Source organism: Carassius gibelio, chromosome B14 (assembly GCF_023724105.1).
Source record: "Carassius gibelio isolate Cgi1373 ecotype wild population from Czech Republic chromosome B14, carGib1.2-hapl.c, whole genome shotgun sequence".
NCBI lineage: Eukaryota > Metazoa > Chordata > Actinopteri > Cypriniformes > Cyprinidae > Carassius > Carassius gibelio.
In genome coordinates, this window is record NC_068409.1 from 20838172 (window position 1) to 20855008 (window position 16837).

The window sequence follows — 16837 nt, forward strand, 5'->3', positions numbered from 1 at the left end:
ATCTAAGATTCCAAAAAATGATTTAATTAGAATACCATGAAGTATTGTGAAATACTATATATTAAGACTTTATATATAGGCTTCATGAACAGATTAGAGTGACTCGTGAAGGACCAGCACCACCTACTCTTGTCCGATGGTTTGAGGAATATATCTTCCAGAATCCGGGATTAAGATTTAGGAGCTCATTTTTATTCCACCTCCTTTCCTGAAAGTCTGTCTTCACATTAATTCCTAATTATTTTGCAATTCTTTTTGTCAGTTCTTCTTGACCTGTTTTTTTCTTCTTCTTTTCTGACCTCATGACCCAGTCAGCATTTTTTGTATAATGGTCAAGTCTTAACTTATCCATTTCTGTATTGCATTTGTGTTTGATATTTCTCATGGGTATTTCATAATTTTCGACTTTACAGTTTGAGTTAAAACTCTTTTTTAGCGCATTCCATCTGCAAAAGAAAACATGCCTAATAATTCTACACACATGAATATAAAGTGTTTTTCTCTTCCAGCTTTCCTGGACTATTGTATAGCACTTATAAATGATTAAATAAAAATAATGGTAGTTATTAAGATTGATATGGTTTGGAATTGGTAAAATGTTCTTGGAAAAAAATCACAATAAAACAATGTTTTAATGTTTAAGTTTGGAATATTAACTGACATGAATGAATGCTATATAAATATTGTTCATGTTAACATAATGTTTATAAATGAAATCTTATTGTAAAGTGTTACTAAAGTTATAAATATATATATATATATTATATATATATATATATATATATATATATATATATATATATATTGTTCTGTGAATGTAATTTTAAAGTCTAGATGATTCGGATTAACCCTTTAACTGCCATATCCTTTAAAACCTCACTGCCAGAGGGATATTATGAATGCATGTGCCCGCTGGGCACACTTTACCTGATGCCACCGGGGTGGCGATGGCATTGGTGGCTTGAGCCCGCCATCGCTGCTTGCAGCTATATTTCTGTTTATTACCTTAATTTTATCTCTTGAGGTTTCCGGTCAGGTTTTTCGCCCAAAATTGCTGGGTAAACTTAAATTACTTTCAATGAAAATAAATCCCTTGAAATGTTTTTTTTTTCTTTCTCACAAACAACTGTCATTTGGGGGGGTAAAGATCCCCATAAGCATATAAAAGGCAATTTGAAATGAAAGCAAATATGTCATTAAAAAAAATATTTTGCTTAAAAGGGATCCCTTTACATTAAGTAGCCGAATAGATCAGAGATGTGTTCAGCTGTATAAATATCACAGAATGTCACATGGACAGACAAGCGCTCAGTTCCTCAGTGTGGAGAGATGGAGGCTTGAGGAGCCTGTGTCTGCAGAGGCTCATCTCCTCTCGCCTCTGGGTAACAAAGCACTAAGCCGACACACTAAAGTTAATAGGCCTATTTTTATTTTTGTTTCAACAGCAACAGAGAGAGCATTTTCACACACTGCCTGCCTTTCACTCTACAGGAGAACAACACCGACCAAATCCACCTCTGCAGTTTTATAAACCAAAGAGAAAAATCTCCAGCCATATGATGCAACAGCTGCCTCCTGTGAGGCCATGCTCATGAGAGTTTCAGGGGAAGCTTTTGGTCTGCACTTTTCTAGTTACTTTTTCATGAACAAATGACCAATGTATTGGTAAAAAAAAAAAAAAAAAACGAAGAGATACGTTTGCATGTGCAACAGTTAGTTTATCTGATTAATTTGTGCCATTTCTTTATATCAACATGCAAATGTACTGTAAGACATGTATATATTTCTGGTATAGAAATATAGATTTAACCCAATCCCTACCCCTAAACCTAACCATACCCATAATTTATTCCTTAAATCAGAGGGAAATGATAGCTGATTAACAAGCGTGTAGAAGCACCTAACCCTGATTTTAAGCCTAAAACAGATATTTCCTGAAAAGTTATATCTCAATTCTGATTGGTTGATCGGAATGTTGTTCCAGGATCAACAAGGATGTTGTACTTGGTGAAATCACGCTCACCATATATTTATAACAATGAACAACTAAATTTAACATTAATCATTCACATCAGTGATTATAACTTTTTATGACCCCTGCTATAGAAGGCTAAACACCAATAGAGACAAATGGGAATATAATCTCTCTGTGTGGCCATCCGGATGATCTTGTGACTAAGAAAGAGTGAAGAGCATGATATTTAAAAGCAAAGAATATTTTTCTTTCTTCTTGGAATTAGAGGTCATGCCTGTTTCTCTTTAGGTGGATGACTTATAAAAGGGGCTTAGAATGATTAACCTGTATATCCCACCTACAGATTAACACCCAGAGCCATTTAGACAGGAACACACAACTCTGTGTGTGTGTGTGTGCGTGTCCTCTATGTAAATTCTGTTATTTTATAGGTCAGGCCTTTCCTGCTAAAGTAGGAAAACAAACCTTTCTCGAGAGGTGCCTGCGCAGCTGCCAGTACCGCAAGATTGATTGCCAAAGTATGCAGTTGTCAGACAGGTATAGGGAGAGGAGAGAGACGAGCTGGGGGGAAAGGGGGAGGATCCGAGAGATTGCTTCGGCTAGGAAGGAGTGAGAGGTAGAGAGATCGGAAAACAAGGAGGAGGGTGGAATCGGTTTTCAGCAGCATAAATGACTGAAGACGGCTCGGTCCTGTGAAGGCTTATTTCCAATCATGGAGTGAGGCCTCTTCACCAGCTGATGCCTGCTTCAATTTTGTTCTCATCTCAGGACGCCGCGAGCTGCTCTCTTCTCCTTCCATATAGACTCATGCACACTCAAATTAGATTCCAAAGCAGGTCGCAATATCACAATTGAGCCAAAGAAGAGGAGCGCGCTCACATGCACGGCATGGGGGATGTTTTTGAAGGTGTGTGTTGTGGTTATGGCCCGGCTGGTGTTTGTTTTTGTGTGTGTTTGCAGCAGGGTCCTGTGTCAACTTCTTAAAGTGCAGTTTGGGTCCGTGTGCCACGAGAGAATTTGATTTGTCTGTTTGTGCTGATATCAGAGATTCAATTTGACTTGTGCGATACGCTGTGCACACATTCACATGTCTGTGAACTCCTTGAACCAGATGCCTCTGCAGTTATTTGATGTTGCAGCATCATTTCACCTCCATTGGTTATGGGCAATGTAATATTCGACCTAGGAAGATGATTCTTGTGAATGTTTAATTGTAGGGCTTGCAGTCTCTCTCATGCTTTTTATTCTTTCACACTTTTCGCCACAACCACTTCATGTACAGACTCTACTCATATATTTTTAGCATTTCAGATAATTTAACTGGATGCATTGATACAAGACATTGTGGTAGATGTATTTAAGTTTTCAGAGTTTAGCGTGAAACGTCCCAATTCACAAACATCTTACTACTAAGGGAAGGGACTACATGTGCTAAAGCTAGCAGTAATACATTAGGTGCATTTAAATAATCATTTGTAAACTTGTTTCATTCCAAATCTTACTGACAATAAATATATGATGTCATTAGCAAAATTTCACATACTGTGCATTATTGTTTCTCCTTTACTCCCTCTGAAACGCATCGATTTTTACATGACTCACTGGTCTGAAAAGTGAGGTGTGCTCTGATTGGCTACCTATCCAGTGCGTTGTGATTGGGCGAATACCTCAAGCGTGTGATGGAAATGTTACGCCCCTTAACATATTGGGGCATGTTAGAATGAGCTGTTTTAGAGGGATGTGGACGAGTCTTAACTTTTATAAAAAAATATCTCTTTAAATTTGAGACTTTAGTCTTTGCAAGTTTACAGATCTTCTTTATGCACCAAGAGCTTGTAACACTCCAAAGAGAAAGGAAAAGAATTCAATCCCATCATATGACCCCTTTAATGATGCCACTGTGTTATTTGAATCCTGAATTATGATTGGCCTTTATTGCACAGTTTGTGGCAAGTTCCACTCGTTTCCTTCATGAAAATGCAGTTTGCATATATATATTTTTTTTATTTTTTTTTTTTAAAGAGTATGCGAATTGTTGTGCAATTTTAGGTTATAAATGCAGCTTTTAACGGAGAATAAAAGCAAGAAAATTGTCCTAAAAGAAAATAGTTTGAATTCCGAGCTCAGGCTGAGAAGTGAACAATGCAAAACTCTTTTCGTTCTTTCCCTCTATTCTTCCCCCTCCCTTTTTCTCTTTCTCTCTCAGACTTCATCAGTGGTTGCCAAGGTATCTGTGTGGGGCAGATTTAAATTCTCAGCTGCGCGCCGAGGCCAATTTGTTATCCTAACGGGAGCCAATCAGAATACAGGTGCCCGCAGCTTGCTGAAGATTTATGGGCCCTCTCTCTGCTCGTGCAGCACGCAGATCAAATTCTGGATATGGCGCAGCAATCCCAGCAAACATAATTAGAAAAGTTTTTGGATACCTTTGTTTTGGTGTTTAGCCTACCCGTCGCCCAATAGTTGGATTGCAGGAGGAGAATGTGGAGAGAAGCAAAGTTTAACAAAACTGAACAAAGTGTGATTCAGGTCAGGGAGAAACTTGTCTTGGTTAACTGTCTGTTCTCATGCTGGGTGTTTTGGGACGTGGGCGTTCCAAAAAAGAAAAAGCAGTTAAAAAAGTATTTTACTCCTATTACAGCATGCAAAGAGAGGTATTTCATGACCGCGGTCACTTACCTGTCTTGATAGGCGCTGATGTTGGTTATTTAAAGTGGAAAAGTGATGTATATAATGAGGGTGTCAATCAGAGGCGTGTGGGCAGCGAGTGTGAGATCAGACAGTTAAATGAGGGATAGATCTGGAAATGGAAAGTTAAAAATGAATAAATAAACACTGGAGTCTGACACTAACTACATGTTTGGTGATGAGGGGTCTTCTGGGGCTGTCACAACTAATGAGTGGCAGGGGCCGGTTTCAGCAATTTTTAACAGCGCTCAGTGACGCACACACACACACGTAAAGTGGGAACACACACCTGTCGTACTGAGACATGGTCATTAATCAGCTCTTGCACACAACACATACAATGACCTCAACGGTGACTTCATCAGCACTTGCAGAGAACTTACAAAATAGTACCTGAGCTTATCACCTTTCTTTGTCTCATCTTCTCTTCTCTTCTCTTCTCTTCTCTTCTCTTCTCTTCTCTTCTCTTCTCTTCTCTTTTCTTCTCTTCTCTTCTCTTCTCCTTTCTCCTCTTCTCTTCTCTTCTCTCTGTTCTTGTCTCATTTTGTCTTCTTTCCTCGAGGTGTCCTCTCATCTTCTCTAGTTCATTTGTTTCATCTTCTCTTCTTGTATCCTTTAGTTTCCTTGCTTTGGTTCATCTCTTCTTTTCTCATCTCCTCTCATATCAGCTCATTTCAACATTTGTCTCATCATTGTTTCTCTTCTCATTTCTTTGCCTCTCCTTACTGCCCTTCTCATCTTGACTCATCTATTGTCTCTTTAGGTCTCCATGTTTCTCTTAGTCTCATTGTGTATCATTTTATGTCCTCTTCTCTCATTTGATATCCTCTAGTAATTTTAGCCCATTTCCTCTTCTCTTGTCCTATCTGCTATGTCCTTACCTCTTGGTGCCTCTAATTTTTTTAATGTATCTCATCTTTTCTCATCTCTACTGGACTCACATCATCTTGTTTTGTCTAATCTCCTCCCAGCTCTTTTCCTCTTGTCTTGACAGCTCTCCTGTCTCCATCTCCATCTCATATCATCAGATCTCATCCAGTGCCTTTGTTCCGTCTTTATTTTCTTTTGTCCTGTTTCCAATGTCCTCATCTCGTCTCCTCACATTTCCTTATTTCTCTTTTTATTTCCTCTTATGTCATCTCCTAAGTTTTCTTCCTTTCACATTTTCCATTATTCCTTGTCTTCTCTCAGTTCTTCCCCTCTTGTCATCTCACCCCCTTTAATCTCCTCTTGTCTCATTTCTTGTCTCTTCACCTTGCTTCATATTGTTTTGTCTCTTCTCAATTAGTTTCTTCTCCTTGTCTCCTCTTCTTCTCTTGTTGTTATGTCTTTCCGTCCTTCTCTCACTTCCTGTCTCCAAGTAAAGTCATGCTACTCCCTGTGGACTTTGAAAAGTGCAAAACTGCCATTGTCTCCAGACTGTCCTCTGCATAACCCCACCCTGTCAGCACTCCTTTTTTGGGCTCAATCTGGCCTCTCTTTATTTCCTGTCCACCCCCTGGTCTGGCCTCATCTCTCTCTCTCTCTCTCTCTGTCTCTCTCACACGTCCCATCATCTCAGTTGGCTTCAACTCTTTCCCCAGCTTGCCTCCCAAACAATGCTCAACATAAATCACTGTCAATTAAGCACGCCGTGTAAATCAAGCATTTTAATTTCATTTCACAATTAAGCCACTCCATCCGCATTCGGCTTCCCCTTACCATCCCGAGATGAAATGAGCTTTCAACAGAGATTCAGCCAATAGCTATGAGTTACACTTCAACTCGAGCGCACGCGCTTCCAAAATGACCTTAATTAATTTCCCTCCGTCACCCCTGTCAGCTGGCAAATTAGTGGCTGCAACCTTCTGCGTGGGTAAAAATGATTTGGCATTTAAGTGACTGACTTGACCTTGCGAGTCACCCGACTACAGACAGTGGTGGAATGACATGGAGGCGGCCCGCAGGAAGCGAAGCTGTATTTTTAGACGTGAACTTCAGCTGCCTTCCTGTCACTCTGCTGCTCATTGCAGGCGTGATTACTGCCTACCTGTAACCTGCTAGCTTCCCTTTACAGTTTGTGCATGGTCGCAACTGACAGGAAGATGCGAAGGGAGACGACACGGGTTCAGATAAAGGCATGAAGCTGGAGGTGGAGGTACCGCCTGTGGCATCACACCATCAATTGGGGAAGCAAGAAGGGCAGAAAGAATATTACAGGGAGTGAATGTGAATACGAAGAAATGTGAGATTCAGCTTTTTTCTGCTGCTGACCGAGCTGCCTGGTTCATACACATAATTATTCAAGCTCTGCATGTGTTTGTGCACTCCTGTGTGTATGTGTTATACATGCGTGTGTGAGTCAGTGAGGCCTAAGGCAGTATAGATGTCACCCTCAGCTAGGGAGAAACAGCTTTGTTATGTAAAGCCACCATGTGGAATCCTCCATGTGGCCTCCATTCATTATACTGCTGCATTATTATCATTTATTACCATTCATTACTTTTATCAACCTGCTCTCACTCTCTCTATCCCTCCCTTAGTGGCTTCTGAGAAGGACAGACCTCTATCTTTTTCTTTTGTATTTCTTCTGAGGTTAATTTTCCCTATAGGATTGTGGCAAGAGGCAGATGTGGAGGTTATGGAGTCATGCCTTATGACGCTTTTCTACTGCTCGGCTTAGTTTTCGTTTCCCTTGCAGTTTACACTCTACCGCTTTAGAGTGGGTGGGATAATTCACTTTGTTATAGTTGCGCCACCTGTATTGCTTCGATTCCTGAAAAACTTTTAATTCTGTGTCACCCCATCAAGCTCTCATTGGATCCACTTCTTGGCTGTCAATGAGAGGAACATCTGTACTTCCTCAACAGACTACCAAAACTCATTTCTGGGTTGTTAAAAGAAGGTGCGCTCGTTCAAAACAATTGAATTCAATCCTTCGCTGGCTGTGCTGATTTAAATCTAGTGGTTCTGTTGTGTCACATGTTCAGTGACACAGGTAGTGATCAGTGATCAGCAGTTTACACGTCGCGTTTTGGTAACACTACGGTTTGCTTGGAACTAAACCGAGATGGTAATGAAAAAGTATACAATGTACCAATACTGGTATTTTTCACTTTGCTTGTTTATTTAACTCTCTTTGTCTGTGTTTGTGTATTTCAGACCAATTTTAAATCTGTATATTAGTGGCGGAAATTTGTACTCGTTTCACCAGTAGTTGGCGACACGTGACTGTCTTTGTAATTGAAATAACTGACCCATATATGCAAGTGATTCCTTCAAAAACACTGATTCCTTACGGAGGATACAACAATCTCCATCATCTCAACCATCTAATTCCAGCAACAGGAAATAGACAAACTTTGTTATTTGCAGACAATTTTTTCTTTGTTTTTTTCTCTTTGAACCATTTACGTAAATTATTCATTCAAACTTAACTTCAATCAACTTATTCACAAACTAAAAAGTTGCCGTAATTGAGTTAGTAATTTAATTATTCATTTAACATTTTTTTTTTAAAACACTGGCATATTCAGGAATGAATCTAGTGAATTATGAAAAGCATACTACCATGATACTCTTTCCATTTCTTTGTTAAGAAAACTTACATTTTAGACACAATGCTGCTTGTTTTCTCTGTTTTTTTTAATGTAATTTTTTTATATATAAAATGTATATTATGTATAATAATGTTGTCAGTATTCTGTAGTGGTATCTGCTCATGTTCTCTTGTGTAAATGTACAGAATTTAAGAGTGCGCTGTATGTGTAGGTTAAAACTTAAAAAAATCCCTCCATGATGGGTTCGTTAGGCACTGACCCCAGTAGTCCCATCAGGTCAGATTCCAGGGAGGTTTAGTCTGTCCATCCATGGGTGAGTGTGGGATGATAGAGGGATGTATGGGGATAGGCCGATAAGAGATGGGGGTAATGGAAGGGCTGGAGCACGGCGGAACAAAAATCAGCTCTGGAAATGGAATCCGCTGCTGGAACGTGTCCAGAGATATTGGAAAGCATCTTGTGGAAAGAAGCTATTAAAGATCACAGGAGTGAGCAGCCTGTGGCCGTTTCCCTCATAGGTTAGACGTATGAGGGACGGATGTATCTGGGGGGTAGGGTGTGGGGGCCGGTCCAGAGACAAGCCTCTCAGGCAGATACCTGACCGCAGAAACGCTCTCAGCCTCTCAATTTGGTCTTAATAGAGAACGGGACCTGATAAAACATGACAAACCCCATGACCCTACGCTAATTCACAACAGCAACGTGACCGCAGCTAATCCATTTTACACTACACCTCTTTTAAAAACTGCATTCGTGCTGCTGGCGCGACAGGGCTTTGTTTGAGACTGAAGTCTTCATTTGCAGGGCAGGAAACACCAGCATGGGGCTCAGAGCAGTAATTAACTGCTAAATTATTTAAGTGCAATGCTAAATTGTACAAGTTTCATCAATAATCTATTGTAGCATTAAGGCTATGTTAGCGAGTATCACCACTAATGAGAGCAGCACGGAAGAGAGACTGGAGAATACCCGTGTGACACCAGAGAGACCGCTCTGACACTTACTTTCTGAGTGATGTCATTTCTTAAAGGTAAAGTCTGTCTTTTTTTTTTCTGGTGTTAAATATCAATAAATATTAATCCTGTCATCATTTACTCAACCTCCTGTCCGACTTACTTTCTTCATAATGTGCACCGCAACTTCTGGTGCAGCTGTCATTCTCATTTATTAAACGTATTCAAAGTTTTTATTAAAGTAAATTTTTTACTGGATTTAATTCTTTTTATCTACTTCTTCTTTCCATGTTGCTGTGTGGCTTCAGTAGACTTTCTATATAGCTGACAAGTCAGAGACTGTTTGGTGCTTTTAAGATGATTTTTAGACTTTTTTGTGTTTACTGTATGCATTCAATGTAAGAACAGCTTCTACTCTTTATTTATTTTTATTTTTCACAGATAAAATACATTCAGAACAACATAATGGTGCTTAATTTGGGGTGAACTGTCTGTTTAAAATACATTTAATTGTTTAACCTGCTACCTATGTGTCACATAAGTGTTGTTCAGTGTTAATTTTGTCACAGATTTTTGTTGTTGTCAGAGTTTTTGACGAATAAAAATAAAAATCAGCTAGCAAAATTAGCTGTTTGTCCAAACAATGGAAGGCAAGGGTAGCAGGAGTGTTATAGAAACAATTCTGTTTTAAATCTAGTCGGGGTAAAAGTGATCCGTGAGGCATTTGTTGGATCTTTCAGAATTGCGCACCATAGTGAAAAACATTCTGTGGATTCCTGCCAGTCTGTTGTTGCATGGCTCTGTGGTCTATGAACTGCATTTATGATGTTTTTGGAAGCTTAACGCTGATTATCTCCGAGTGTGTTCTGTCTCACGGTAGTCTCAGTGCTGAGGCTGGATATTAACAAATCACGTCCTGTTTGTCTGCGCCAAGAGTCCATTTATGAGGCTGTAATGATTAATCTCACTGTGAAGTACACAGCAATATCCTCCTGTCTAGATTTTTTTCTTTTCATCAGCTTGACGGAAATGACCCCGTACCAGAAAATCAAACCGCTGCGGATGGTCTCAGTGAAGTGTGTGTCTCTGTACAGTATGTGTCTGTTGTACCTGAAAGGAGCGGAGGCTTTTGAATTATTGAGTGACTTTGTTGTGTAAGTGTCCCTCAGTGGGCCGGGACGGGCCTGCGGTGCCGTGTGTTCATGTGCCATATGTCCACTGCTCCACACTGAGGCGCTGCATACACTCTCCTTCACCCCCAACAAGTGTCTGCGACACTCAGCGGTCAACAAACACACACAAACACACATGTTCCTCAGAGCTTAGAAAGAGAGGATGCAGTAAGGGATGGATGTGACCTTCCACGTGTGCTTGAAATACTAAAAGCGCTATTTATCTCTCTTTTCTGCAGGCATTTCCTGTTTAAGACCTCTTCAGGGACCACGCCTCTCTTTAGCAGCTCATCTCCTGGTTACCCCCTGACGTCCGGCACTGTATATTCTCCTCCACCGCGGCTCCTACCCAGAAACACCTTCTCCAGAAGCGCCTTCAAGCTGAAGAAGCCGTCCAAGTACTGCAGCTGGAAATGTGCCGCCCTGTCGGCGATCGCCGCCGCCGCCCTGCTGGCCATTCTGCTGTCCTACTTCATCGGTAAAATACCCCATTCTCTCTTTTTTTGCCTGTAGCCTTTCAATGAGCTTTTTATTGACTGTGATGTACATCTTCCATCTCTTAAGTCTCTCTTTTGGATCTCTTTTTATAATCGATTGAGAGACTCATTTAGGCATTATAATGAGCACTTATATCTGTACAAACACTGATTCGGTGATAGCAATAAGCAGATAATTGAATTCCACATAGAGATTAAGTAGGCTATTCATCATTATTTTGCGTGCGTGCGTGTGTGTACTGTATGTGTGTGCATATTTTATCCAGATGCTGCTCATTATTGAATGTGCCTGAGGAGAAATGTAGAAATGTTACCTAACTCATACCGGGTGATCTGTGACTAGAACTCAACAGTTACATTGTTAAGATCTAAATTTTTAAAAGCAACGTTTCGGCTCTATGTATCTAAACTGACAAGCCGGCTTAAAAGGACTTTATGGAAGTACACATAAAACAGTAAGGTAACACCACTTTACTTGAAGCCTTTATATATATATATTTATATATATATATATATATATATATATATATATATATATATATATATATTAATTAAAAACTAGTCCAGTTTTATTCAGATTACTAATTATATTAAATACATATACTCATGAAAATTAGTTTCAGCCTATTTACAAAGTGCTCGTTTACTCTCTGAATATCCATGTCAACCTAAAGACGATGTGGGCCTCTGGTAGGGGAGGACACTTTAAATGCAAAGCACTGCCGTGAGTCTTTAACCCCACACTGCGCCCGTGAAGGACACGCTTGGGGGTGTTATTATTTTCAATAAGGCCTCTCTGGTTTCGTTAGTTTATGCTAACGTCAGTTATCGGGTAATGGAGAAGCGGTGGCCTTCCCCTCACACCTCACGGAGCATCGTAAAGGACCCCCAGTGGAGAACAGAAATGAGTCCTCGCTCTTCACACTGGATGAGTTTAATTCTGAGGGTGCGAACAGCATGAGAACGCAAGAAAAAAGGTACACTCTCGATGAACATCAGAGAGAAAAGTGAGACAAGGATAGAGACACAAAGCCACATAGACAGACAAAAGAGGACACAGAGGTAAAGGTTGGCTTTCTGTGGCCTCTATTAGAAGCACACCTGGGCTGGGGAGTTTTGCTCTGGCAGGATGCCTCAGTCCCCTCTGTGTCTCTATTTAAAAGCCCCAAGCAAGGGGCAGATGTGTCACACGGACCCTCGCTGACCCTCTTCTCTCTGGGGACCCCGCTCAACAGATGGGGCAGTCAGCAAGTGCAGGAGTCAGCACAAACGCCCTTGTTCTTCCTGCCTGCGTCGCTGTACGTGTATTCAACAACCCGTCTGCCTTTCCCATGTCCTTCAGTGCTCCGCGATCTTTTGTGCTGTCCGAAACTCAGCTCACAGATAAAAGCACACAGATATTCACTTATCGAAACTGGGAAAGGTTCAAAAAGTGTGTGGACACTGATGTGATACTTGAAAGTGTCACTTAATAATAGATGTATTATTATTTACATTTAAATTGTAGTATATTTGAAAATGTGATTTATTCTTGTTGATTTTTTCCAGTGGTCAGTGTCACATGATTTGTGATATTTCTGATTAAATTGCTAAATTTCCGTCCAGGAAACATTTCTTACTATTATTATCAATCTTGAAAACAGTTGTGCTGTCACTTTTTATCAGTTTAATGCATCTTTGCTGAATAGAAGTAAAAAAATAATAATCTTCCTGGCTGCAAACATTTGGATGGTAGTGTATGCATTATATAACAAAATATAAAAATGAAGTGCTTTTTATTTTAAAGATGAAAAAAATATCTTTCTTGTTTTGCAATGATACTACAAAGTGTGATGATCTACATCTGTGGATGAATTAAATTGAAGGGAATTTTTAAATTTTAGCAAAAGTTAGCATCATTAGTTTGCAAATGCCACTGATGTGTTATGTAATGCAATGGAATGTGTGCATTTTTAATTATTACTCAGTGTCCAAACACTCATACAACAGCCGTATATAGTTTGAACTTTTATCTTGGTTTGAACAGGATTCATCCAGTGAATGTGTATTTACCTTTCTAAAGGTAATTCTAGCTGTACTGTCAGCAGTATTCAGTGGATGGAGGTCTTAACTGCCGGAAACTGACCCTGCTTAAGCTCTGTGACAGTGTGTTTATGGACGTGTTCACATTTGTGCGCGTGTTTGTATATTAGTGCATCCCCACAAACAGATAAATGTGCCACTGCAGCATTTTCCCCAACACAGACGTGACTGCGAGTCCGCTGAGAGCTGCCCAGTCTCACTGGGCATGGAGGGAACGAACAAGGGAGAAAAGGAGTTATTTTTATTTCCTCATCTTTTACTGGAGGCCTGAAAGACTGCTTTTTGCTTCATTCTCTTTGGGGATGGATAACTGTCCCAGAACGTCACCATATCCCCTGAAAGCCCAAATTCAGCACCAGGAGAAGAGGACTCACAGATGCTCGTACTAACACATTTCAGATCCCTGCGGCTTACATTCACACACACACACACACAAACACATACAAACACAGGTGTGCTGAGCAGAAAAGAAAGGAGAAAAAATAAAAGACGAGATGCAAAGAGCAGTGTCGAGATGAGAGTAAACTAAAGAAATAACCTGATAAATGTTACCTGATAATATAAGGTAAGATGAGACAAGAACAGTCAAGATGAAATAGTGTAAGACTAAAGGAAGGGATTGGGCAAAATGACACAAGATGAGACCAGCAAGAATGAAACGTCAAAATTAGACAAGATGAGATGAGAAGAAAATAATTAAAGTCAAAAATAAGAGGAAAGGGACAAGACAAGATTAGCCAAATGAGAAGAGACACATCAACGTGAGACAAGACAAGAGAAACAGTAATGAGATGAAACACACCAGATAAAAAAAGACAATGGAAAGAGATGGGACAATTTAACACAAGATGAGACCAAATGAGAAGATAGACACTAACATGAAACCAGAGAGTCAGGGATGAGATTAAGTGTTAACTGAAGTGTTGAGACAAAATAAGATTGTCTGAGACCAGAAAGAAATGAGACATGATAGCACAAGATGAGAGGAGTAGTGACAAAACGAGATAAGAGTGAAAATGAGACAAGACGAGAATAGACAAAATAACCCAAGATGAGGCCACACTAGAATAGAAATAAAGATGAGATGAGAAACATTGAGACCAGATATTATAGAGTCTATAGAAAGAGATAAGACAAAGACAGAATTAGAAAAGGATGACAAAAGAAAGAAAAGTGTCAAAAGATCAGTAGAAATGAGACAAGATGAGAATAGACATGATGAGACAAATGTATATATGTACAACGTAGCTTAAGATGAGGCCAATGGGAGGGAAACATCAAAATGAGAAACACAAGAAAAACAGAGATTAGATGAGAAAAGAAGAGAAGCATTGAGACCAGATCAGATGGGTTAAAAGAAAAAGGTGAGACAAAATAATGAGAACTAAAGAAAAGTATTAAGCGATGAGGATGAGACCAGATGGGACCAAACGAGAACAGAAGCATCAAAATGATATGAGAGAGTGAAATAAGCATTAAAACGAGAAAGAGGGTGAGCACAAAATCAGAAAAGATGCGTCAAAGTGACATAAGACGAAGGAAGAAAGTATGAGGCAGAAAAAAAAAACAGTAGAAGAAAAGTGTTGAAACAAGATAGAGAGCACAGAGAAGAGACTGGTTGCATGTGTTCATGACATCATTTTCGTCACTGTGTTGTGAGGCTGCTCCTGCAGGGATGGAGTTGCTAGGATACAGGTGAGCGGTCCTGATGCAAAAGAGAAACAGGTCTGTCATCACATGTTGTGGAGAAGACAAACGCTCAGCAGCTCCCTCGCGGCCTTGCCTGTGCTAAAGACTGCTTGATTCATTGGCCTAGAGTGATCAAAGAAAGGAAGAAGGAGATAGAGGGAGAGCAGACGGGCAGATGGAATGTGTAAGAAAGATAACAAGGTTTAGACTCCATCAGGCTACATGCTGGTTCCACGGGCTGAGGTCCGGATGGCTCGGTGAGGAACAACACAGCGTCAGATCAGCAACAGGAAGACAACGACTCACTTATATGGCACACTGACATATATACACTAACACACTAAATACACAGAAGACAGGTTATACTTACTCGCTGAGAAGGTTGTGAAATACAAGTAGACCATTTTCTTGGATTGTTGGTCCTGGAGTTACATCCATCAACAATCAGGTTTTAGGGTGAGGGTCAAGGGTAAGGAACCTTGAGCTACATTTTGTCATTGCCTGCTAATTTCAGTGTTATGTCGGAAGTTTCTATCTTTTTTCTTTCTTTCTTTCTTTGTCATTTTTATTTTATTTCATAGTATTTTGTATATAATGTAATCATTAATATTAAATTACAAAATTATTAATACAATTTTTATTTGTATTATTTGTATTAGATTTATACATAATTAATGTAAGATTATATATATTTATTTCAAATAAAATATGTATAAATGTAAAAAAATTCAAAATGTTATTTATTACAAAGAATTGTTTCTATCATTTAGCATTTTAGTTATTTAACGATTTATTATTTAGTGGTATATTTTGGATTATTCAATTTAATCAATTTAATGAAGTCATGACATTTAAAATAAAATTATGACGTTTATCGTAATTTATAATATCTTCAATTATTAAATTATCAAACAAACATATTTATCACAAAATGTATCCTACATTTTATTATTACAGTATTATTAGTATTTAATAATTCATTCAATTATTAAACATTTTTATTGAAACTATTATTAACAAATGTATTGAATTATGATATATGTTAATATAAATTGTTATATTTATTATAAATTAAGTTGTTAAAATTACAAATATATTTAGTGCAAAATATTTCAAAATATTTTTCTATTTTTTATTTTGGGATCTTACACTATTAACTTTAAATTTAATTATGTTTAAATTATCATAAATGTCAATATAAAATTACTTTTATTATAAAGTACTATAATATAAATTATTGAAATTACAAATGTATTTATTGCGAAATCTATCCTACAGTACTAGGTAGTTTTTTAAAAACTATTTTATTCATTCATTTATTCGTTCATTTGCATGCAATGCTTTGGTGAAATGTACTACATGTACTAGATCTGCCAAGAAAGCAAAATGAATGTTGCATGTAATTAGGATTTGATGGGAATTTTGTTCCAGGACCAGCAAAATATTTTGCTCTAGTAACATGTCCTATTTAAAAAGAAAAAATAAATGTGCATGCAAGGGCTAGAGTACATACCGCTGGATCACTGTGTTTTCAGAGCACATCAGTGTCCTTGAGCTGGGAAAGTTGTGCGTGGGTAAGGCGATAGTGTGGGGTGCTTGTGAGTTCTGTGTCACCTCTGTTTTTTTATGCGGATACAGAGGCGGCTCATACATCAGTGAAGACAGGCCGTGTGGTGAGTGTCATGAAAGTAGACAGAAGACAAATTTGCACTCTCTCTCTCTCGCATGCTCGCTCTGTACCCTCTCTCTCTCTGTATTTTTAGCAGCATCATCACTTCCCTTCATTGCCCACCAATGACTCAAATGCTCATCGCCACTCTGGGCCGTTGACCTTCACGCCAGCCGATGCGTGCACCTCCATCCATAACGCAGCGCTGTCTGGAGCGTTATTGAGTAATCCCAGCCGCTTACTCTAACCACATGCCGCAGTGTTGGGGCGGTCTGTGGAGTCAGGCAGCATCTATAAACATCACTCCGCTACCACTGAAAAGACATCGATTGCAGCTTTAACTTCATTCGTCCTGATGTAGCTTAAGGGTCTTAAAGAAAACATAAAACAGCATTCATTTCCATAATGTGATGTATTTTGGAGTGAAACAGAATGTTCACCAAGGCATAATGTAGGGCAGGACTTTGTTGTTTACATTAATATTTTTTATTGGATTGTGATCGTTTAGCTATTGTTTTATTGTTTGTCATTTTCCTACCTGCTTTTTATCAGCAAAAAAAATCAAAGAGGAAA

At 39.0% G+C, this 16837-nt stretch overlaps 1 protein-coding gene across 8 annotated transcripts in view; it reads left to right on the forward strand.

The window, feature by feature from the left end:
• The window catches only part of tenm2a (teneurin transmembrane protein 2a), a 404535-nt gene that overhangs the window by 338261 nt on the left and 49437 nt on the right, over window positions 1-16837 (forward strand). For all 8 annotated transcript variants that reach the window (XM_052574348.1, XM_052574345.1, XM_052574349.1 and 5 more), the window contains one exon: window positions 10567-10805. In XM_052574348.1, the coding sequence (XP_052430308.1) occupies window positions 10567-10805 (239 nt within the window). The remainder of the gene's footprint in view (window positions 1-10566; window positions 10806-16837) is intronic.